The sequence below is a fragment of the Hypanus sabinus genome (assembly GCF_030144855.1).
Source record: "Hypanus sabinus isolate sHypSab1 chromosome X2 unlocalized genomic scaffold, sHypSab1.hap1 SUPER_X2_unloc_28, whole genome shotgun sequence".
Classification (NCBI taxonomy): domain Eukaryota; kingdom Metazoa; phylum Chordata; class Chondrichthyes; order Myliobatiformes; family Dasyatidae; genus Hypanus; species Hypanus sabinus.
In genome coordinates this window covers 12714-37828 of record NW_026778999.1, presented here as the reverse complement: position 1 = coordinate 37828, position 25115 = coordinate 12714, and the positions used below count along the sequence as shown (strand labels likewise).

At 47.7% G+C, this 25115-nt stretch overlaps 2 protein-coding genes across 4 annotated transcripts in view; one reads left to right on the top strand and one right to left on the bottom strand.

Moving 5' to 3' along the window:
* LOC132385843 (zinc-binding protein A33-like) overlaps positions 1-5955 on the bottom strand; it is a 139093-nt gene extending 133138 nt beyond the window's left edge. Inside the window, exon 1 of one of the 3 annotated variants that reach the window (XM_059958073.1) lies at positions 5919-5955. The gene's annotated coding sequence lies outside the window, so the exon portion shown is untranslated. The remainder of the gene's footprint in view (positions 1-5918) is intronic. The other 2 variants (XM_059958074.1, XM_059958072.1) reach the window with 2 other exon arrangements.
* An 8031-nt stretch (positions 5956-13986) lies between these two features.
* Positions 13987-19707, top strand: LOC132385845 (gastrula zinc finger protein XlCGF8.2DB-like). The gene has a single exon (XM_059958075.1). It carries the CDS (start codon positions 14368-14370, stop codon positions 15190-15192), a length of 825 nt encoding a protein of 274 aa, XP_059814058.1. The 5' UTR covers positions 13987-14367; the 3' UTR covers positions 15193-19707.
* Positions 19708-25115: the final 5408 nt, after the last annotated feature.

The following is a 25115-nucleotide window of genomic DNA, read 5'->3' as shown; positions in this document are numbered from 1 at the left end:
TGTACAGTTTTAACACTACATCCCAACTCAATGCTCTTATTTATAAAGGCCAGCATAACAAAAGCTTTCTTCACCACCCTATCCACATGATGGGGTCATGGGTCTCTACGGGTTGAGTTACGAAATGGGGAGGGGAATGGCAGTTGTATACAGATCTCCATACAGCAGTCGGGATGTGGATTACAAATTACAGCAGGAGATAGAAAAGGCCTGTCAGAAAGGCAATGATAACATTGATAATCATTGGCAATTTTAACATGAAAGTGAATTGGGAGGACCTCGAGAGAAAGAATTTGTAGAATATCTAAGGGATTTCTTTTTAGAACAGCTGGTTGTTGAGCCCACGAGGGGATCGGCTATGCTGGACTGGGTGATCCCAATATGATCAAATTCACATTGAAATTTGAGAGGGAAAAAATAAAACCAATGTGTCAGTATTTCAGTGGAATAAAGGAAATTGCAATGGATGGGAGGGGAACTGGCTGAAGTCGACTGAAAAGGGACATTTGCAGGAAGGACAGCAGAGCAGAATGGGTGGATTTTCTGCAAATAATGAGGGAAATACAAGACAGATATATTCCAAATAAGAAGAAATTTTCAAAGGGAAGAAGGACACTACTGTGGCTGACAAGTGAAGTCAGAGCCAAAGTAAAAGCAAAAGAGAGGGCAAACAAGGAAGTTCGAGCTAGTGGGAAGACAGCTTCACCAGCTTTTTAAAACTTGCAAAAGAAAACTCAGAAGGTCATTCGGAAGGAAAAGATGAATTATGAGAGGAAGCTGGTGACTAATATCAAAGAAGATACTGAAAGCTTTTTTAAATATATATATATATAAAGGGTAAAAAGAGTCGAGGGTAGATTTAGGACCAATACAATATATCGCTGGACTTATTGTAATGAGAGTTGCTGAGAAGTAAGAGGAACTGAATGCGTAGCAGACATTCAAGGGTATCAGGGAAGTGAAGTTTGTGCACTGACAATTACGACTCAGAAGGTGCTCTGGAAGTTTAATGGTCTGAGGGTGGATAAATCTCCAGGACCTGATGCAATGCACCCTCCGGTTCTGAAGAAAATAGCTGGAAAGATTGTGGAGGCATTAACAATGATCTTTGAAGAATCAATAAATTCTGGCATTGTACCAGATGACTGGAAAATAGCAAATGTTACTCCGCTATTTAAGAAGGGTCAGAGGCAACAGAAAGGGAACTATAGACCTGTTAGCATGACATCAATGGTTGGCAGTTGATGGAATCGATTGTTAGGGATGAGATTATGGAGTACCTGGAGGCGCATGACAAGATAGGCCAAAGCCAGCATGGTTTCTTGAAAGGAAAATCCTGCCTGGCAAAACTACTGCAATTCTTTGAGGAAATTACAAGCAGGGTAGACAAAGGAGATGCAGTAGACGTGGTGTACTTGGATGTTCAGAAGGCCTTTGACAATGTGCTGCACATGAGGCTGCTGAGCAAGATAAAAGCCCATGGTATGACAGGGAAGTTATTAAAGTGGGTGGAGCATTGGCTGGTCGGCAGAAAACAGAGAGTGGGAATAAAGGGATCCTATTCTGGCTGGCTTCTGTTACCAGTGGAGTTCCACAGGGGTCAGAGTTGGGACCACTGCTTTTTACGATACATGTCAATGATTTTGACTATGATATGAAAGGATTTATGGCTAAATTTGCCGATGATAAAAAGATAGGTGGAGGAGCGGGTAGTGTTGAGGAAACAGAGAGCCTGCAAAGAGACATAGATAGTTTAGGGGAATAGCAAAGAAGTGGTAAATGTAATACGATGTTGGAAAGTGTGTGGTCATGCACTTTGGTGGAAGAAATAAATGGACAGACTATGATTTCAATGGGGAGAGAATTCAAAATGCAGAAATGCAAAGAGACTTGGGAATCCTTGTGCTAGATGCACTAAAGGTGAACCTCCAGGTTGAGCCGGTTGTGAATAAGGCAAAATTCTAGAGGTATAGGATATAAGAGCAGTGATGTGATGTTGTGGCTTTATAAGGCACTCGGGAGACCACACTTGGAGTATTGTGTACAGGATTGGGCTCCTCACTTTGGGTGAATGCTCAGCGAAGATTCACGAGAATGATCCCAGGTATGAAATGGTTATTGCGATGAAATCTTAAGTTTTATTCATTATGGACTGTGCCTTTAAGAATCATGCCTGTAAGAGAGAGAGAGAAGTTCAGTGCAAGTAGAGGGAGTGAGGGGGGAGAGAGAGGGGGAAAGGGGAGAGAGAGAGAGAGAGGGAAAGAACGAGAACACTACATGATACACAGCTGTTGTTCAGTACACCAGCATTTAAACAAGTGTAACTGTCTCTTTCGTGGTACACGCAGATGCACAAAGGTTGGTGGCGTAATTGCCACTGAATTTTTAAGTGCCCACAAGGATGGGGCTGAGGATCGATTAGAAGAATCGACCCATGATTATTAGTGCGTTTGAGGACAACCCTGTGGAATCTACCGGTGTGTCTAACCCTTGCCTGGGTTGGTAGATTATCACTTGAAGATGGCGCTCTTAAGCTGGTCACGTTTGGCTAACTTGGAAGATTTGGAGGACATCGAGGAGGATTGACAACATCTGTTTACTTGGATTACACATCTCTCTCTCTCTCTCTCACTTCAATCCCGTGGACCAAATTGAATTTCCTTACCACACCATCGTAAGACTGTATCATTTACCACCTAAGCTTGAAGAAGTTCGGGGATTTATGCATTTATACCTATATATGCATAACAGCATTACCTCTTGATTTACCTGGTTTAAGTTACTAAATGACGTAGTTACTAATAAAATAGCGTTTTGTTAACAGCAAAACCAGACTCCAGGCATTCCACTGCTGCTGAGACTTTTGTGTTCGTAACAGTTACCGCATGAGGAACGTCCGGCAGCTCTTGAGCTGTATTCCCTGGAGTTCAGGAGAATGACGGAGTTCTCATAGAAACACTCCGAACATTAAAAGGCCTGAACAGATGAGATATGGAAAAGTTATTTCCCATGGTAGGGGAGTCTAGGACAAGAGGGCACGACTTCAGGATTGAAGGACGACCTTTCGGAACTGAGATGCGGAGAAATTACTTTAGTCTGAGGGTTGTAAATCTGTGGAATTTGTTGCCACAAGTGGCTGTGGAGGCCTAGTCATTGGGTGTTTTTAAGGCAGAGATAGATAGTTTCTTGATTAGCCAGGGCATCGAAGGGTATTGAGTGAAAGCAGGGGAATGCGGATGACTGGAAGAATTGGATCAGCCCATGATTGAATGGCGGTGCAGTCTCGATGGGCCAAATGGCCTACTTCTGCTCCTGTATCTTATGGTCTTATGAAGTCTTGCTTCAGTGGTGGGCAAGTGGTTGGAGAAGATCCGGGGAGGCAGGACTTCAAACATTTGGAGAGACATAATCCGATCACGGATAGTCAGCATGGCTTTGTTAAGGGCAGGTCATGCCTTCCGAACCGGATTGAATTCTTTGAAGATGCAACAAAGCACAGTGATGAAGGTAGAGCATTGGATGTAGTGGACGTGGCTTTCAGTAAGACTTTTGATAGGGTTCCTCAAGCAAAGCTCATTGAGAAATGAATGAGGCAAGGATCCAAGGTGACCTTGCTTTGTGGATCCAGAATTGGCTTGCCCACAGAAGGCAAAGGGTGGATGTAGATGCTGTATGAAGGACGGTGACCAGTGCAGTTCAGCAGGGATCTTTTCCGGGACCCCTCCTCTTTGTAACTTTTACAAATGACCTTGATGAGGAAGTAGTGTATAAGATGATGAGAGGCATGATAGTGTGGATAGTCAGAGGCTTTTTCCCAGGTCGGAAATGGTTGCCACAAGAGGACACAGGTCTAAGGTGCTGGGGAGTAGGAACAGAGGAGTTTGTCAGTCATAAGTCTTTTACTCAGAGAGTGGTGAGTGAGTGGAATGGGCTGCTGGCGCCGGTGGTGGAGGCAGATATGATAGTGTCTTTTAAGAGACTTTTGGATAGGTACATGGAGCTTAGTAAAATAGAGGGCTAAGTGGGCCGAAAGGCCTGTATCTTGTTGTAGTTTCCTATGTTTCTAGAAGGGTGGGTTTGTAAGTTTGTCGATTACACAAATGTTGGGGTTGTTGTGGATAGTCTGGAGGTTACAGCCGGACATCAATAGGATGCAGAACTGGGCTGGGAAGTGACAGATGGAGTTCAACCCAGTGGTTCCTTTCAGTAGGTGACATTTGAAGACAGAATACAACAATAATGTTAGGACTCTTGACAGGGTGGAGGATCAGTGAGATCTTGGGGTCCGTCTCAATCGTGCACACAAAGCTGCTGGGCAGGTTGACAGTGTTGTTAAGAAGGCCTTCATCAACAATGGGACCGAGTTCAAATGCCAGAGGTAACTTTACAGATATAAGGCCTTAGTTAGACCTCACTTTTGGTACTGTGTTCAGTTCTGGTCCCCTCAATACAGGAAGGACGTGGATACTAGAGACAGAGGGCAGAGGAGATTTACAGAAATAAGGACTGAGTTAGACCTGACTTTTGGTACCGTGTTCAGTTCTGGTCCCTCAATACAGAAAGGATGTTGATACTATAGACAGAGGGCAGAGGAGATTTACAGATATAAGGACTGAGTTAGACCTCACCTTTGGTACTGTGTTCAGTTCTGGTCCCCTCAATACAGGAAGGATGTGGATACTATAGACAGAGTGCAGAGGAGATTTACAAGGATGTTGCATGGATTGAAGAATATGCCTCATGTGAATAGGTTGAGTGAACTTCGGAGCGAAGGAAGATGAGAGGTGACCTGATAGAGGTGAATAAGATGATGAGGGGCATTGATCGTGTGGATAGCAAGAAGCTTTTTCCCAAGAGTGAAATGGCTGAGATGGGTGGGGGGCATAGTTTTATGGTGCTTGGAAGTAGGTACAAGGGTGATGTCAGAGGTATGTTTTTCACACAAAGGGTGGGTACAATAGGAACTTTTCAGAGACTTTTAGATAGGTACATGGGCTATGTGGTAGGGAAATTGTAATTACACTGTGGATTTCTGTCTCTATATGAACTCCTCATCTTCTAACAAGGCATGGATCAGTTATCCTGGCTGACCATTAAATTCTCTGTATTCCTGTCTGTATGAGGATGTTTCTGCGTTCAATCAACCTATGACTTGGCTCAATTTGTCTCTGTCCTTTGGGATTATTTCAAGTCCTGGCCATGCTCCACAACACTACCAAGATCACTTGTCACAACATATAGAATCCCAGAGATTACCTAATTACTCGGATCCCCACCCCAGCTGATTGATAGTGATGAATCCATTAATGTCAATGCCAGCAATCCTGAATGGGAGGGCAGCAGTTATTCTCATTGGAATGTGGCACTTTTGTGATGTGAAAGCCACAAGTCACTTGTCCTCGAGGACAAAGGGGTTACTTACCCAGCGGGAACTAAATCTGACGGAAGGATTTTTTTTGCCATACAGCACTAATTGACAATTTAATTGATTGGAAGGCAGGCTTTTCATCCAAGATTAACTAGAAAATATATTTTTGTTCCGAATTACTAATCCTTGCATGTATACAGCTGGACCTCGGCAGAGTTTGAGAGAGACATTCGCTCTCATTTCCTCCGACTGTAGGGACAACGCTGGCAGAGTCACGCATGGCTGCCGCTTTACCCAGAAGGCCGCACGAACGAGAAACCGGTCTGTCAGCCACCGAACGTTCTCGCGATGCGCATGCGCCGCAGAAATGGCGGCGGCTCCAGCGCTCGTCAGCTCCCCGAGGCCCGGGACGGTTCGTGGGGCTGAGGAAGAGGCACCGGACCTGGGCTGTCCTGGGATGCAGGACCAGTGCGGCAAGAGCTCACAGTAATAGCCCTTCAATCGCGTCTCAGACACCGGAGATTAATTCCCTCCCGGAGACCCCTCCTACCTGCAGCCGGTCCTTGTGAGCCTCACGCCGACTGAGCGCATGCGCGATAGGTAGTACCGCCTCAGACCTCTGCGCATGCGCATTTGAGCAAACGAGAAAATCTGCAGATGCGGAAATCCAAAGCAAAAGAGGGGAAATGCTGGAGGAAATTAAAAGGGGCCGGCAGCAACTATGGAGAGGAGAGAACAGTCGGCGTTTCAGACCGAGACCCTTCTTCAGGACTGGAAAGGAAGGGAGGGAGTAAGAATCTGGGGGAAGGTGAGGTGATAGGGTAAACAGGGAGACGGGGAGGAGTGAAGAGCTGAGAAGTTGATTGGTGAGAGTGATAAAGGGGTGGAGAATTATTATTATTAAATACTATTAATCCAGAGTGGGGAATTCTTTCGTTACAGCAGCAACATTTAAAAACATACTTAGCACTGTGCAGACTTTACTAAAAATAAAGATTTACAATATACACAATAATTATATATTAAATAATAACGCAGAGACTATTGAACTACGATGTGTGTTCTCCTGTTGCAGTAAATGAACGGTTGTATTCTGATTACATTTGGTGGGAAAGAGTTTCTGTAACAATCCTTGTGATGTCGTGGTTTTTCGTGCCTCACAAGTGACCAGGAGACGCAGAAGATTCTTCAAGAAGGGTTAAACTTTAATTTGCAAATCAAAGCTGAGACAGTCATTGAGCTAGTCGCTGATTGCCCACCGATCCCCGGACACAGCATTTTTATATCAATCCCCTGGTCCAGTTTCACACGTACTAAACGTACGTCCCATTGACCCAATCGTGTTCTAATCTACATCTCTTAGCTGCCTCTCGTTAACACACCATTGTCTTCTACATTCTTAAGATTTCATTCTCCTACTAAATTGGGTACATGTGTAGCAAATAGCAAACTCAGAACGGACCAATGTTCTAATCTACATCTCTTTAGCTACCTCTCATTAACACACCATTGTCTTCTGCATTTTTAGGATACATGCATAGCAATTAGTCGTCCTAGGATTATGTGACTTAATTATGTTCGAATCTACATCTCTTTAGCTACTTCTCATTAACACACCATTGTCTTCTACATTCTTAAGATTTCATTCTACTAGGAGAATAGCAAATAGCAAGTTTCAAAACTGACTTCATAGTTTTGGTTACACAGCAAAATTTATACTTTTATACTCCAATAGTGACATCGGAGCTGAGTACATGTACCCAATTTAGTAGGAGAATGAAATCTTAAGAATGTAGAAGACAATGGTGTGTTAATGAGAGGCGAGCGAAGAGATGTAGCTTAGAACATGATTAAATCAATGGGTAGAAACAATAGTGGTGGACGTACTTGTGATACGCAACTGTAGACCGATCGGATATGCTAATGCAACTAAACCAAGAGATTGCTATAAAAATGTTATGTACAAGGATCGGTGGGCAATCAGAGACTAGCTCAATGACTGTCTCAGCTTTGATTTGCAAATTAAAGTTTAACCCTTCTTGAAGAATCTTCTGCGTCTCTTGGTCATTTCTGGGGCAGGAGAAACCACGACATCTCCTACCCTGAACTGCGGTCACTGTCAGACGGGTCAGCAGATGAAGTCTCTCCGGCTGTCTCCTACCCTGACCTGCGGTCACTGTCAGACGGGTCAGCAGATGTGGTCTCTCCGGCTGTCTCCTACCCTGACCAGTCACTGTCAGTCGGGTCAGCAGATGTAGTCTCTCCGGCTGTCTCCCACCCTGACCAGTCACTGTCAGACGGGTCAGCAGATGTGGTCTCTCCGGCTGTCTCCTACCCTGACCAGTCACTGTCAGACAGGACAGCAGATGTAGTCTCTCCGGCTGTCTCCTACCCTGACCAGTCACTGTCAGACGGGTCAGCAGATGTGGTCTCTCCGGCTGTCTCCTACCCTGACCAGTCACTGTCAGACGGGTCAGCAGATGTAGTCTCTCTGGCTGTCTCCTACCCTGACCAGTCACTGTCAGACGGGTCAGCAGATGTGGTCTCTCCGGCTGTCTCCTACCCTGACCAGTCACTGTCAGACGGGTCAGCAGATGTAGTCTCTCTGGCTGTCTCCTACCCTGACCAGTCACTGTCAGACGGGTCAGCAGATGTGGTCTCTCCGGCTGTCTCCTACCCTGACCAGTCACTGTCAGACGGGTCAGCAGATGTGGTCTCTCCGGCTGTCTCCTACCCTGACCAGTCACTGTCAGACATGTCAGCAGATGTATTCTCTCCGGCTGTCTCCTACCCTGACCAGTCACTGTCAGACGGGTCAGCAGATGTAGTCTCTCCGGCTGTCTCCTACCCTGACCAGTCACTGTCAGACGGGTCAGCAGATGTAGTCTCTCCGGCTGTCTCCTACCCTGACCAGTCACTGTCAGACGGGTCAGCAGATGTAGTCTCTCCGGCTGTCTCCTACCCTGACCAGTCACTGTCAGACGGGTCAGCAGATGTAGTCTCTCCGGCTGTCTCCTACCCTGACCAGTCACTGTCAGACGGGTCAGCAGATGTCGTCTCTCCGGCTGTCTCCTACCCTGACCAGTCACTGTCAGACGGGTCAGCAGATGTAGACTCTCCGGCTGTCTCCTACCCTGACCAGTCACTGTCAGACGGGACACTCCAGGCTACTCACACTCTAAGATGGTGCTGCGCTTGTGACAGCTTGTTGCTGCAGCTCCTACGTTTCGCCGTTTTTTTCTGTGTTCTGTGTGTCATTCTGGATTACTGTGTGTCAGGAGTGGACAATCCCATGTGCTGGAGCTTTTGGAAAGCATCTGTTGGACAAGCCACCGGCACCCAATGGGATGTACCCCAGGACACTGTGGGAAGTGAGGGAGCAGATTGCTGAGCCTCTGGCGATGATCTTTACATCATCAATGAGGACGGGAGACGTTTCAGACGATTGGAGGGATGCAGATGCTGTTCCCTTTTCCAAGAAAGAGAGTAGAGATCGCCCAGGAATGTCACAGCTTACAATGGGACATTGATCGGATGCAAAACTGGGCTGAGAAGAGGCAGATGAAGTTCAACCCAGAGAAGTGTGAGGTAGTTCATCTGGTAGGTCAAACATGATGGCAGAACGTAGTATCAATGGTAAGACTCTAGGTAGTGTGGAGGATCAGAGGGATCTTGGGGTCCGGGTTCACAGGACACTCAAAGCTGCTACACAGGTTGTATTTGTGGTAAAGAAGGCACGCGGTGCATGGGTTTAAGAGCTGAGAGGTAATGTTGCACCTATATATGACCCTGGTCAGACCTCACTCTGATTACTCTGCTCATTTCTGGTCGCCTCACTACAGGAAGGATGTGAAAACCATAGAAAGGGTGCAGAGGAGATTTACAAGGATGTTGCCTGGATTGGGGAGCATGCCTTATGAGAATCGGTTGAGTGAACCTGGCTTTTCTCCTTGGAGCGACGGAGGATGAGAGGTGACCTGATGGAGGTGTACAAGATAATGAGAGGCATTGATCATGTGGATAGTCAGAGGCTTTTTCCCAGGGCTGAACTGGCGAGCACGAATGGAGGTATTCTGAAGGTGCTTGGAAGTAGATACAGAGGAGATGTCAGGGACCTGTGTGTTTTTACGCAGAGAGTGGTGAGTGCGTGGAATGGGCTGCCGGCGACCGTGGTGGAGGTGGAAACGGTAGGGTCTTTTCAGAGACTCCTGGACCGGTACATGGAGCTATGGGCAAGCCTAGGACATGTTGGGCTCAGCTTTGTGGGCCGGAGGGCCTGTGTTGTGCTGCAGATTCTCTTTGCTTCTGTGATCTATCATCCACCTGTTGCTGCGAGCTTACCCCTACCGGAATGATGCTGGTGGCATTGTGAGAATCATAATTTTAAATCGCTCTAGTGCCTTCAGTGTAATCCATCCAGTCTTCTGAGCAAGAAATTGCAAAGAATGGGTGCAGACAAATCCACTCTCTCCTGGATCACCGCCTTCCTGACTGATAGAGACCAGTTTGTACCGCCGGGTGGTTCTGTGCCTGAGGTGGAGGTGAGTGTCACTGGAGCCCCACAAGGGACTGTCCTGTCTCCGTTTCTGTACACACTGTACTCCTCAGACTTTCAGTCCAACTCTGAGTCTGGCCAGTTGCAGAAGTTCTTTGATGACTCTGCGGTAGTTGGGTGCATTAGAGATGGGCAGGAGTCGGGATACAGAGGACTGGTGGACAGGATTGTGGAATAGTGAGGGAGGAATCATCTGCTCCTGAATGTGGCCGAAACCAGGGAAATGGTGATTGATTTTAGGGGGAAGAGGACAGTGATGAGTCCTGTACACATTCTGGGAGAAGAGGTCACTGTGGTGGAGGACAATTAGTTGGGTGTTCACCTCGGGTAAAGACATGACTGAAAAACCAACAGAAAGGTTGTTTTCAAGAAGGGGATGAGTAGACTTTGTCTTCTATGAAGCCGAGATGCTTGAATGTGTGAGGCAGGTTGGTGCAGATCGTTTACAAGTCTGTTGTAGCGAGTGCAGTCTTCTTTGCTGCTTTATGTTGGGGGAGCAGCATCGGTGCAAAAAGACAAAATAAACTCATCAGGAGACCTGGATCCATTCTTTGATAAACTTACCGATTATGGACAATCGGTCATATCCTCTCCTTGACTTACCCGACAGGCAGCAGAGTCCCCATCCCTCTTTCCAACAGACTCACTCATTCCCGCCCTCTCAAGCATAGTTAGAGAAATTGTTTCTTACCAAATGCAAGAGTTCATCTTTCTGCGATAGGTGAACACACATCTTAGTTCAATAATCCCTGCATTATTATTTTATGCAATATTATTGCACATTGGTACAGTATTACTGTATATATTACTATTCTCTACTTTCTTATTAGTAAAGTCTGCTCACTGTTAAGTGTATTTCTAAATGTTGCTGCTGTAACGGAATGAATTTCCCACTCAGGGTCAATAAAATATTATTATTTTCCAGCCCTTTATCTCTCTCACTCATTAACTTCTCAGCTCTTTACTCTCCCCGTCTCCCGGTTTACCCGATCACTTCATCTCCCCCCACATTCTGACTCCCTCCCTTCCTTTCCAGTCCTGAAGAAGGGTGTGGGTCTGAAACGCCGACTGTTCTCTCCTCTCCATAGTTGCTTTCTGCCCCCCTGAGTTCCTCCAGGTGTTGCTTTGGATTTCCGCGTCTGCAGATTTTTTATCCGGTTTAAACAAATGCGCATGCGTGGGCGGCACAGCCCGTCATGAACGTTGCGCATGCGCTGAGCAGACGAGAGGCTCTCGGGGATCGGACGCAGGTAGGAGCGGGGCCGCGGGTGGGAGCTTAATCACCGGCGTCTGAACCGCGATTAAAGGAAAATTACTATAAGCTCCGTCCACACTGGTCCCGCACCTCAGGACAGTCCCAGTCCTTTCCGTCTCTCTCAGCCCCACGATTTACCCGAGCCACGGGGAGTTTACGGCGGTTGAGAGCTGGCGGCGCCGCCATTTCTCCGGCGCATGCGCATCGCTGGGTCCTTCGATGGCTGATGGACAGGTTTCTCCGCCGTGGTGTCTTCTGGGTAAGGAGGCAGCCATGGTTGACAGGCCAGCGTTGTCCCCATAGAGATTGTCCCTAACGCAGCGACTTCCAGCCATGCAAATCCGAGGATCAGAACCTCGGAACAAAAATTTAGTGTCCAGTTACTCTCTAAAGAGTCTACCTCCCAGTCAGTGAGAATGTCAATTACTATTGTATAGCATAAAAAATCCACCGGTCAGCTTTAGTTCTCTCTGGGTAAATAACGATATGAAACACCTTTGTCCTCGATGACAGGTGACTTGTAGCTTTCACATCACAAAAGTGCCACACTCCAATGAGAGTAACTACTGCCCACCCCTTCATAGTCATTGGCATTGCCATCGATGGGTTCATCACTGTCACTCAGCTGGGGGGAGGGGATCCCAGTAATTAGAAAATCTCCAGGATCAGACATGTAGTAACAAGTTCACTTTGTCGTGTTGTGGAACATGAACTTGAAATAATACCAAAGGACAGAGACAGACTGAGCCAAGTCATAGGTTGATTGAAGGCAGAAGTAGAGCCCTTTCTCATACAGACAGGAATACAATCAGAGATTTTGTTGGTCAGTCAAGATACTTGATCCATGCCTTGTTAGAAGATGGGGAGTTCACATAGAAACACAGAAACATAAGTCTGCAATTCATTACAGGCCCTTCGGATGACAACCTCATGCCGACGATATAACCAACATCTAGAATCTGCCTAGAGTTTCACTACCAAATATCCCTCTATTATTCCCAGCTCCACGTACCTACTGAACAGTCTCTGAAAAGACCCTTATTGTATCCACCTTTTCCACCGTCGCTGGCAGTGCATTCCATGTACCTGACACTCTCTGTGTGAAAAGAGAGTGAAAAAAAAGCTTACCTCTGGTATCCCCCTTGTACCTACTTCCAAGCACCTTAAAACTATGCCCCCTCATGTTGGCTCGTTCAGCCCTGGGGAGAAACCTCTGGCTATCCACACGATCAATGCCTCTCATCATCTTATACAACTCTCTCAGGTCCCCTCTCATCTTCCATCGCTCCAAAGTTTACTCAGCCTACTCCTGTAAGGCATGCTCTCCAATTCAAGCAACATCCTTGTCAAACTCCTCTGCACCCTATTTAGAGTGTTTTTTCCTGTAGTGAGGTAATCAGAATTGAACACAGTGCTAAAAGTAGGGCCTAACGAAGGCCTTTTATATCTGTAGTAGTACCTCACCACTTTTGAATTCAGTCCCATGGCTGATGAAGGCCTTCTTAAAAACATTGTCCAGCTGCGTAGCAGCTTTGCATGAACTATTGACACAGATCCCACGATCTAGCTGCTCCTCGAAACTGCCAAGAGTCCTATCATTAATATTGTATTCTGTCTTCAAATTGGACCTACCGAAATGAACCACCAGGTTGAACTCCATCTGCTTCCCACAGTCACCTGTGGTATATCTCAACATGAGATGAACTGGGTGATATTCTGATGCCAGAGCTCACATTGAGAGATGATCTTATAGAAACATGCAAAATTATGATTCAGATAGTTAAGGTAGAGGTAGAAAAGTTGTTTCCACTGGTAGTTGAGAGTAGAACTAGAGGACATCACTTTAACTTTCGGGGCATTTGGGATGGAGATGAAGATTTCCCCCAAGAGTTGGGAATCTATAGATTTCTCCGCCCAATAAAGCAGTGGAGGCTACCTCAGTAAATGCATTTGAGACGAGGTTGGATAGATGTTTGCAAAGAAGGGGAATGAAGGGCGATGGGGAAAAGGCAGGTTGGTGGAGACGGGCCAGATGATGTTCTCCTGCTCCTTTTTCTTATGTTCTCACCACAGACCAAAATCTCACCTGAAAAACTGTCCTTCACCTATTGATGTCCTTTCAAATATTTTTACAGGTTTGAAATGGCAGAACACTTGTGCATGGGCTGTCTATTTACGGATATATAAGGATTGGCCAAATATTTTCTTTGCAAGACGGACACATCTATTGTCAATCCTTGGAGATGAAGAATTATCTCATCCCAGCTGGAAATGTGTTTTGTGTCTGAAATGAAGTTTTCTGTTGTAACTCAGTGTTATCCACAGGAACCGGGGTGCTGAGAACACACCAGCATTTGCTCACTGGAGATCAGTTCTTCAACCCATTGATTGTAGAAGGGATTCAAACATCTGACTGTCTGAATTGCCAGATGATTGATCGCAGTGAGATATCATTCTCCTTCTCTCAGTGTGGGAGGGGATTCACTGACAGCCTACCCACAGACACGCCAGTGAGTTCACAGTGGGGAGAGGCCATTCACCTGCTCTGTGTGAGGGAAGGGATTCACTCACAGCCTACCCACAGACACGCCAGTGAGTTCACAGTGGGGAGAGGCCATTCACCTGCTCTGTGTGAGGGAGGGGATTCACTCACAGCCTACCCACAGACACGCCAGTGAGTTCACAGTGGGGAGAGGCCATTCACCTGCTCTGTGTGAGGGAGGGGATTCACTCACAGCCTACCCACAGACTCGCCAGTGAGTTCACAGTGAGGAGAGGCCATTCACCTGCTCTGTGTGAGGGAGGGGATTCACTCACAGCCTACCCGCAGACTCGCCAGTGAGTTCACAGTGGGGAGAGGCCATTCACCTGCTCTGTGTGAGGGAGGGGAACTACTCAGTCAACCAGCCTGAAGATACATCAGCAAGTTCACACCACAGTGAGATGCTCCACCTGTTCTGACAGCAGGAAGCAATTCATTCTGTCGTCGGTGCTAAATATACATCTGAAAATTCCCCAGTGAGAAGACAGTAACCTGTTTACATGGTGGGAAGGTATTCACACACTAAACCATGCCACAGTGACACCAGCAAGTTCATAACGGGGAGAGGCCAATCACCTGCTCTGTGTGCGAAAGGATTCACTGAATCATCTCAACTGAATGAACACCAGTGAGTTCACACTGAAAAGATGTTGTTCACCTGCTTAGACTGTGGGAAGGGATTCACTCGTTCATCCACACTACAGAGACACCAGCGAGTTCACACCGGGGAGAGGCCATTCACTTGCTCTGAATGTGGGAAGGGATTCAGTGACTCATCCAAACTTGTGAGACACTACCGAGTTCACACTGGGGAGAGGCCGTTCACTTGCTCTGAATGTGGGAAAGGATTTGCTCGGTCATCTCAACTGACTGAACATCAGCGAGTTCACACTGGGGAGAAACCGTTCAGCTGCTTTCAATGTGGCAAGGGGTTCACCCAATCAACTCATCTGAAAGTACATCAGCGAATTCACACTGTGGAGAAACCGTTCAGCTGCTCTGAATGTGGGAAGGGATTCACTGATTCATCCCACCTTGTGAAGCACTGCCGAATTCACACTGGGGAGAAGCCATTCACATGCTCTGAATGTGGGAAGGGATTCACTGATTCATTCTCCCTTGTGAAGCACTGCCGTATTCACACTGGGGAGAAGCCATTCACGTGCTGTGAATGTGGGAAGGGATTCACTGACTCATCCCACCTTGTGAAGCACTGCCGAATTCACACTGGGGAGAAGCCATTCACATGCTCTGAATGTGGGAAGGGATTCACTGACTCATCCCACCTTGTGAAGCACTGCCGAATTTACACTGGGGAGAAGCCATTCACATGCTCTGAATGTGGGAAGGGATTCACTCAGTCGTCTCATCTGAATGTACATCAGCGAATTCACACTGGGGAGAAACCGTTCAGCTGCTCTGAATGTAGGAAGGGATTCGCTGATTCATACTCCCTTGTGAAGCACTGCTGAATTCACACTGGGGAGAAGCCATTCACGTGCTGTGAATGTGGGAAGGGGTTCACTGCGTCATCCAACCTGGTGAGGCACTGCCGAACTCACACTGGGGAGAAACCGTTCACCTGCTCAGATTGTGGAAAGGGATTCACTCGGTCATCAGGCTTCAAAGTCCATCAGCGAGTTCACACTGGGCGATGCCAGTCACCTGTTCTGATTGTGGGAATGAATTCGCTCAGACATCTCAACTGACTGAACATCAACTGCTCAGAGTGTGGGAAGGCATTCACACACTGATCCACACTGCAGAGACAGTGGTGGGTTCACACTGTGGGGAGGGTGGTCACCTGCTCAGACTGTGGGAAGGCATTCACACACTGATCCACACTGCAGAGACAGTGGTGGGTTCACACTGTGGTGAGGGTGGTCACCTGCTCTGACTGGGATGGGTTTCAATCAGTCATTCATCCTTGTGTCCCCGTACCGAGCTTTGACCCAACGTGAATTGGAGAGATCAGAAGCTTGAGAGGACGCAATTCACTCAGGTTCACCAATGGTGTATTAAAGGCAGTGGTTCAGGGCAGGTTATTTTTGAGCTTTCAACAGTGGCCACTCCACAGTCAGGATGGATTATCAAGGAAACCTTTATTAGCAGGAGCAAGTGGAGCGGTCACTGATGGAGTGGACAGAGTTGGAGCGGAGACTTTGAGGCTTTAATTCTTTAATTCAGTGGGGAGAGCAGTCAGTCAGAGAAGGCAAAATCATGATGGAGGTAGAATTATTTTTGCCCCTTTACATTTTCTTAGTTGAAACAGTGGAGATGACAGGCAGGGTGCTGGAAAGCTGCTTTGTGGGATGTGGGAAGGCCGGGGACCCTCCTGTGTCCCTGATAACTACACCTGTGAGAAGGGCATCCAGCTTCAGCTCCGAACAATCCACATTACGGAGTTGCAGCTGGAACTGGATGAACTCCAGATCATTCAGGAGGCTGAAGGGGTGATAGGTAGGACATTTGAGAGGTATTTGCACCCAAGGTGCACGGCACAGGGAACTGGGTGACAGTGAGGAAGAAACTGGACTCTCTGTTTCCCCCTGTGCCCATCCCTCTGAACAACACAGGTATCACTTTAGGTACAGTCGGGGATGGTGGGATGACCTGGCAAAGAAAAGTCACAGCAATAGGGTCTCTGGCACTGAGCATGACTCTGAGACTGAGAAGGGAAGGGAGGAGAAGAGGCGAGCTGTGTTGATACGTGGCTTGTTAGCTCAGGGAACTGACAGGATGTACTGTAGGTGAGAATGAAATTCCAGGATGGTGTGTTCCCTCCTGCATGCTGGCATCTGGGTCATCTCAGGTTGAGTGCTCAGCATTCCTCAGGAGGGTGGACAGTGAAGGTCGCGGTCCATGTGGGTAACAATGATATGGTCTGGTAGAGTAACGAGGTTCTGTAAAGGGAGTTGAGGGAGTGAGTTGCTAATTGAAAGGGCAGCTCCTCCAGGCCAGTGATTTCAGGACTGCCATCAGTGTGATGTGGCAGGGATCAGAAGATTATACAGTTTAACACGTTGCTAAAGAGTTGGTTCAGGAGGGAGGGGATAAGATTTTTGGATCATTTGAGCTTGTGAGGATTGCTGTGTACAGAGGAGTGAGGAGTGTGAGTAGGGACAGCACATCACTAACGGAATGTGACTGGGCACACAGGTCTCTCTGTCTCTCACAAACACATCAGTGGAGTGGGAGGGAGGGGAGTGAGAAGGGGAATGGGAATGAGGAGGATGGAGTTAGGACTCCTTCACAAAGTCTCACACTCACCCAACCCTCCCCCTCTGGAATTGGTCCCATTCCCTCCCCCAGGCTGGGGGTGAGCATTGAGTTACCTTGCCAACAAGAAAAGGAATTGTTCGATAACTTCTGCTTAACACGTTTTGATAACGAATTTACATTGAACTTGAACATTGAAATGTACTGTTGGTAAAACATGTACTGATGGGAAATGGTCTCAGTGAAGGTCCGAGAGTGGAAAACGAACCGGTGTTCAGCCCCACTGCTCCGTGCCAGACAAGAGCCCCTAAATGAGTCTGTCCGAATGTCTTTTATTTCCCTTCTCAACCCCATTCCCTGCCCTCTCCCCATGACCTTTGATGCCTTTACTAATCAAGCACCGATCAACCTCTGCTTTAAATAATGACTTGGCATCTGTGCCGTCACTGGCAAAAAATTCCACAGGCCCCTCATCTACTTAAATGCATGCTGTCTGGTATCGGGTATTTTGACCCGAATATTTAAAATGGCAGCTATCTACTCTATCTATATCTCTTTTAATCTTATCAAGCCGTATCAGGTCACCCTGAGCCTCCTCCACGTCAGAGAAGCAGCCCAAGTTTGTCCGAACTCTCCTTACACAGCAGCTCATGTCTCTAATCCAGACAACATCCTGGTGAACCTCTTCATTGCTGTCCTAAACCCAGCGGAGTAATGGGCTTTAAGTAAATAAATGGTGGGTTGTTGATTAATAAGAGTGTCAAAGGTGACGGGGCAAAGGCAGCAGAATGGGATTTAGAGGGATAATCCAACAGTCGTGATCGAATGGTGGAGAAGACTCAATGGACAGAATGAGTATTTCAGTTCCTATGACTTGTGGTATTGTGGTGAGATGGCGAAGCGGTGGGGAGTAAGGTGAGTGTCAAGTCAAACTTGAGTTGCTAGAAAGCATTGGGACCCAGAGGCAAAAGAAAATAATATTTATATGGTTAAAAGCAAGAACAAGAATTTACTGATAGACCAGACATAACCTACTGCCTGAAACAGTTTGGCGGACCCTGCATCATCACGCCGGCAGTCCGAGAGCAGCGTTGGAATCTGCGGTAAGATGCCGAACTTTAAATAACTTGAGCCCGTTTCATGGAGAAGAGCACCGCTGTCACTGCGTTTGAGGTAACTCCGATACGGGGCCCACCGCGCGCAGGCGCTTCTTGGAGATGACGTGGGGCTTAAGAGCTCGCGAACCTTCGAGAGAGTTCGCCCGGTCGGAGGCCATCCATAACGGTTCAGTAGAGAAACCGAGGTGCAGGTCCGAATTCGTCTTCAAAATCCGAGAGGCAGCCAGTTTTTCACCTTCACCTTAACCTTAACCTAATTACAACTTATGACTGATTACTTATGATATTTTTTATGACTTATGACTAAGTACAAACGGAACTATAAAACTGCCGCAGTTGCGAAAAATATAAGGAAAAGTTGTTTGGTCATTGAGTGGAATCCGGTTAAAAACCTTTAGGTAGGCGCATTCAATCTCTTTCAAGTGGGGAGGCTGCACATGTTCAAACAACAGAACAAGAACTCCGACTTGACAGTGAAAAACTGGTTGACAGTGAAAAGGCAAACTCGAGGAAATCCCCAGATGCTGGAAATTTAAGCAACACACACAACGCTTCTCCTTATAGTTGCTGCCAGGCCTGCTGCGTTCCACCAGCGTTTTGTGTGTGTTGACGGTGAAAACACTGCTTTACAGTGAAAATGCTGCTTGACAGTGGCGGAAAAAAACCTTTTTGACCGGGAAACTGGAGGACCAGGAAACAGAAATCTGGGAGCCTTGAGCTGGAGCAGTAGGAGCAATAACTTGGAATCCTTAAAAAGGAAGAAAATTATATTAAGATAAAACAACATCAAAGCACCATTAAAAAGTTGTACTTGCCCTTTCACCTGTGAACAGCCTGTAGGCGGAATCAAACATGGCTGATCAGGCTATTGGGAAATCAGTTGAACAACTCGAGGTAAAGCGAACGACAGCAAAATGATTACTTTCTCGTCTGGCCAACAGTATTACCAGGGTCGATCAAAACATGTCTGAAGAGGATCTCAGAGTCAGTTTCAATAAACTCACAACAGAAGCCGAGAAAGTCATGGAACCCAATGATGATGTGGAGGCCGGATTCATTGCGGAACGGGAGGCGGAGCTGAACGCAGAGATAGTAGCCGTGTTCACTGAACAGCAAAAAGCCGACCTGGCAAAGACGGCAAATGAGTGTGAGTTGAAACTGAAGGAGATCAGAAGCCTAATCCAGGAGACTCTTTGGAACAACTTTGGAAATGTTGAGCTGGAGAGGATGAATCTGAAAACGTCGCTGTTGTACAACCCGATGTCCACCAGGAGGCGTATGACTTCATGCTTAACCACCTGCAAGGACTGGTACAGACAGCGAAGGAGGTGCATGGTCGGTGGAAATGATGGATCCCGCCAGGTGATCGGAAGCACCTTCTGAGTCGCCTAAAGGGGCTCGAACTCCACATCCCCAAGGAGTTTTCCAAGAAAGAAAGGAGTATGCTGAAAGACTAACCCCAACGGCGTTGGGCCTTTCCTCCTATTTTCCCACGCCAGCCATCAGACTGAAACCGACGGCCCTTTCCAAGTTTACTGGGAGAAAACATGATTTTCACAGATGGAGAAAGGGCTGGGAAGCACTCCAGAGGCAGGGAGAGCCGACCTGTCCAAGAGAGGTGATAGAGATTCAACCACCGGACAGTCTTGACCACAAAATCAGAAGAGACCTTCGCTTCTCTACTTCTCACACTGCAGATGACATCTTCCGTGTTCTCGAAAACCGCTATGGGAATCGAACGAGCATTGCTTTTGAAATTGTGGAGGAGATACAGAAAATGCCAGAAATCGTCAGCCACGGAAAATATTGGAATTAATTCAAACAGTGGAGAAGGCACGTCAAGACTTGAGTGGCCTTGGAGACACGGGTGCTATCAAAAATCCGCTGGTGACAAGTTCAATTGAAAGTAAACTTACAGAAACTCTCAAAAAGGAATGGCTGGTCTATGTCGCTGACAGGGGGAATGCTGTGGCACCAGATAATCGGTTTAACAGTCTCTTGGGATTCCTCAAAGAGCAAGAGAGCGTATATGAGCTGCTCGAGCAACTGAGGGTTGAAGAGCCGTGTAGAAGAGGAACCAGGGCTGAGCCAAGACATGCCAGAGCCAAGTCTACCAAGTCGGGCGACGACCATGCACGGTGTGTCGTCTGCGGTGATGGAAAGCACAAAAGGAAGCTCCACTTTTGCAAACGGTTTCGAGCGCCAAAGCTACGAGAGAAAAAGGCTGCAGTAAGAAAGGTGGCGGCATGCAAGAGGTGTCTCGAGGTTCATGATGACTGTTCATACTGCAAACCCGCCTGTCTGTGTAAAGACCAAGACTGCAAGGATGAGCGTACTCCCGAGCATCATTACTATCTGTGCCCCAATGCTGAAATGAAGAAAAGCAGCGCAGGTCATAAAAAGAGCAGATTCGGTCCAGAGGAAGATAAAGGCAGGAAGAAATATAGAGAGGATCAAGAGGAGTTCTTCAGCAAACTTGCACCGGAATTGGCCAAACAGTGTTGTGATGTATTTTCAAACACCGCATCCTGAGCCTTCAGCACTGTGAAAGATAAGCCGGGCTTTCCGGTGGAAAGTGGATTGTAAGAGATGCCAGTGAATATGATGCTTCTCGAAGTCACAGCTAATGCTGGAAAAAAAATCGGGACGTTAATTGACTTGGCTTCAGACAGCAATTATACAACCCAGAAGGCTGCAAGTAGACTGAACCTCAGGAGTGAGGAAATCACTCTCGTCGTCCATGGGGTTGCGGGGATGAAGTTTCAGGTCGAGACAAAGCGGTACCTTCTAAACGTCACTCCCAAGGTCACTCTCAAATCACAGCAATCGGTTTGTTATTGTCTAGACTCCACAAACATCCACAAACATGTGACTCCGAAGCAACTGCAGACATTCTTCCCAGACATACCGCCTGATGAACTTGTGCGACCCAGAGAAATAGATTTACTAATAAGCCATAGAGAAGGACAGCTGGCGTCTCAGAGAGTCAGAGCTGTTGGGGACCTCGTGCTGTGGGACGGACCCCTGGGGAAGATGGCCAGAGGAGCACATCCTGACCTCTTTGAGGAGCTGTCTGTGTCGGTCCCCATGTCCAAGTCACGGTTTGCAAGGTCAATGAGAGCGGCTGCTCTCCAGTACGAAGAGCTCACCAGCAGAGTCTCAGAGCAACTTCCACCAAACAGACAGGATGGCATCAAGCTCCAGGAGTCAGGTACTTCAACCACCAACCGGGACTTCCTGGAGTGGAGGAAGTGGGATCGTATTGGCGCAGCATCCGAGCCAAGATGCCGGGGTTGCCGCTGCGGAAACTGCCAGCCGGGCGGCAAAGGAATGAATGACTCTTGCTGAAGAGAGGGAACCTGAAGTTGTAAGAAGAGGCTTCACCTACGTCACAAGTGACCGCCACAGCAAGGAACCACATTGCCACGCCAGGTATCCTTGGTTAGAAGATCCAGCTTCCTTGCCAAACAATAAAAGAACAGTCGAGGCTACGTTTCTCCGGACGGAAAAGCGACGAGCCAAAGAACCGAGTGGAAAGCTGCCTACACTGCTCAAGTGAGCGACATGGTTGGTCGAAGGGTTGAAATGAAATTGTCCGAGGACACGGTGTTCAACTGGAACGGGCCAGTTCCAGTCACCTTATTGCTCCGATCCCGCCCTCTGTCACGACCCCAGTGAGACTCGTGTGGAACAGCAGCCAAACGTTCAGAGGCGTGAGCTTGGACGACCTGCTAATGAAAGGTCCAGATGTCCTCAACCAGATTCGATCTGTCCGACTCGGATTTAGGGCTGGAATATACGCTGCTCTGGGTGACATTAAAAAGATGTACAATTCGATTTGGTTGGAAGACCGGGAAGTGCACCTGCATAGATTCCTCTGGCGAGACTCCGAAGACGAGGAGCTGGGAGAATATGCGATCACAAGAGTGAACATCGGAGACAAACCAGCAGGGGGCATTGCGCAGCTAGCAATGCGCGAAACTGCTAACCTCCCTCCTTTCACCCACCTCAAGGAGGACCGGCAGGTGCTCCAACACGACAGATACGTCAATGACATTCTCACATCCCACGACAACCTTGACCAGCTAAAATCCATTACGGCAAATGTGGAGCAGATCGCGAAGGCCGGAGTGTTGAAGCTCAAGCCTTGGGTCTTTTCTGGGCAAAGTAGGAGGAAAGAGTGCAATGACAATCTGGTCCAAGGCAGGAACCATGGTCATGTCAAACTTGAAGGCGACGCTACGTTGTATAAAAACCAACAACCAATCTACCAGGAGTGACCACCTCGCGTGGGTTAATGCGACTCTCTGGTTAATGCGGCCTTCGGAAGATCTCCCTTCGCGTGCTCCTTTGGGCACCGACCCCCGCTGTTCCCGAGCAAGAAGAGCCGTCTGTTCAGGCCCATATCTATAGGTGCCGCGACTTTGGGAGGACACACGCACGACCCTGCCCAGATCAGCTGATCGCAATGGGACGATTGCCGATCGATACCGGACTCCTACGCCTGAGTATCGACCTGGGCAGATGGTGTGGCTTTCATCCAAAGACATCCCTCTCAAAATCGAGCAGAAGAAACTCGCCCCTCGCTTCCTGGAACCTTTAGAAGTCTAAAGTATCATCAACCCCACAGCGGTCCGACTTAAACTACCAAGATCTATGCACGTTTCCCAGTTAAATCCACTTTCCGTCAGCCCCTTGTGTCCTCCGACTGAAACCCCTACACGATCCCGGATCATTGCTAACCATCCGGCGGCTACTAGATGTGAAACTGGGCCCAGTGTTCCTAGGTTTCCAGTTCCTTTATCTTGGACACTTCCCTCATCCAACACTTTCACCGGGACCATCTGGACAATCATGGAGGATCTTGCCTCGAGGCTTCCGTTGAGGGGAAGGGTACTGTCATTGTTCCTTCGGGTAATTCCCCATCTTGCTACTACCTCCTTAATTGGGCCTGATCGCTATGTATCCGTCTGGGGCGGCCAGAATGAGCATAACACTGACCATGGTCGATGCCCTCTGATCCTTTGTATGGAAGGTTTGAGCACATCCGGTGTGGTGTTCAGTAATAAACAAGATCGCTGTGTTGCTGCAACCAGACTCTATTGATAGGAAATCCATACACACCAGAACAAGTGGCCCCACTCTCTGCAAATGAGATAACGGAATGGGCCTTGTAGGCAGCGTCTTCCTCCGAACACATCGAATGCGCGGGTTACACAGTCTTTACGCAGTCACGGTTTACAGTTCTCTTCGACCATAGTTTTCATTCGGGGTCAGTAGAAACGATCCAATCCCTAGATCTTTTCAACCCCCAAATAACCTGAACTATCATCAAATGACTTCAATACAATCCTCGATACTTCCCAGACAGAATCAACTGGGAACGCGGAGAGCTTTCTGGAGCAGACGTGACCCGGCATAGAATCTGGTTCCTCAACTGCCGTTTCGGCCAGTCTCTCCGCAGTAGAGATACTGCAGGGTGTTTCTTCATTTCAGCTTGGGCCATATCCGCTTCCGCAGCAGCCGACCAAATGGTGATTACACAAGGGTCATCTCGCTGAGCGGAGGTCACTCCCTCTGGAAGCAGCTCAGAGAACTGCTTTGCATCCAGAGTGGTCAGGCTTGTGGAATGGCGCAACCAGAAGTTCCCAAATGACCCACCGCTCAAACCTGCCCCGTGATGGAAAACAGGCACTTTGCTTTAGATCCAGGCTCGGGAACGCCCATCCACTCTCAGTCCATTTCCAGACCTTCATGCACACATGGGAGAAAACAACTGGATCAATGTTCCGGCCGCCCGGCCGGTACTTCAGGCTGAAATCATAGGCAGACAACGCGACGAACCAACGATGAACTTTGGCATCCAACTTTGCCAAGGTCAGGATGTAAGTCAATAGATCGGCTTCACAGACTATCTCAATGTCAGAAACTCTAATTTTTGCGTGAAGCGCCCCCTTTCTGCCCGGGCGTCTCAGGAAACATCTCGCTGGCAGAGCCCCAGTTCAGGACGTGCATGTAAATGAATTTAGGGGTGTCGGTAGATTTGGTTGAGTAACAAATATAAAGGTTGTTTCCTGTACGTTGATAATGAATGTACACAGCTTTTTGAAGGTGGTGGAGGCTATTCTGAGAACTGCTTGAAACCATTCTAATGTGCGTGTCAGATTTTTAGCGGGTTTGTGGTGCCCTCTTGGTGATGTGCACATATTTGAGGGTGCGCACCCAAATGTTCGCAGATTTAGTGTGCGTTGTCGAACATGGGAACACACGCGGATTTAGTGATGTCCGCTTGCAAATATCGGGGTGCATACGTGGCAGCACGTGATGGTCTTGCACATCAAGATTTCCACACGGGTTTTGGACTGGGTTCGGATTTTTTACGTCGAGGCAGATTTTCAATGCGACTCATTTTTTGTTCTGAGATAATCTCATGCACATATGGGGTTGTCAGCAGGTCTGTTGTGGGGACTGATTTGGAACGACCATCGTGGTCCTTGGTGGTGCGCATGCGTTTAGGGATGCGCACGAGTTCATGGCTGTATTCCCGAACATGTGGGGGCGCACTTACCTGGGGACCAGATTTAGCGGTTTGTCGGCAACTATGGAGGGCACACGGCTTTGGGTGGGGGGATTTGGATTTGGGGGTGCACGCAGATTTAGGGTTGTGCTGTCGGAGGTAGGACTGCACACGGATTTAAGGTTGCATCCAGATTTGGGGTTTCGGCCGATCTGGAGGTGCAAACAAACAACTGGGTGGCTGGGGATTTTTTTTTAATGTTGATACAGCCATTTTCTAAACTGTTTGAAATGATTCTTGCTCTGAGACAAGATATTATGCATGTGAGGTGTTTGGGGTGCGCACTGATTTGGGGCTGGCACAGATTTTCATTACTTTCGGGCTTTATGGCGATGTTTACCGATTTCGGTGTTCTCACAGATTTTTTGGAGACTGCGGATTTGGAGTTGTGACGGGTTTTAATTTCCGATACGTTTATAACCCCTGTACTTGGTCCTTTCAACGGTTGCACATAGATTTTGTGGTGCTCTCTTATTTCTGT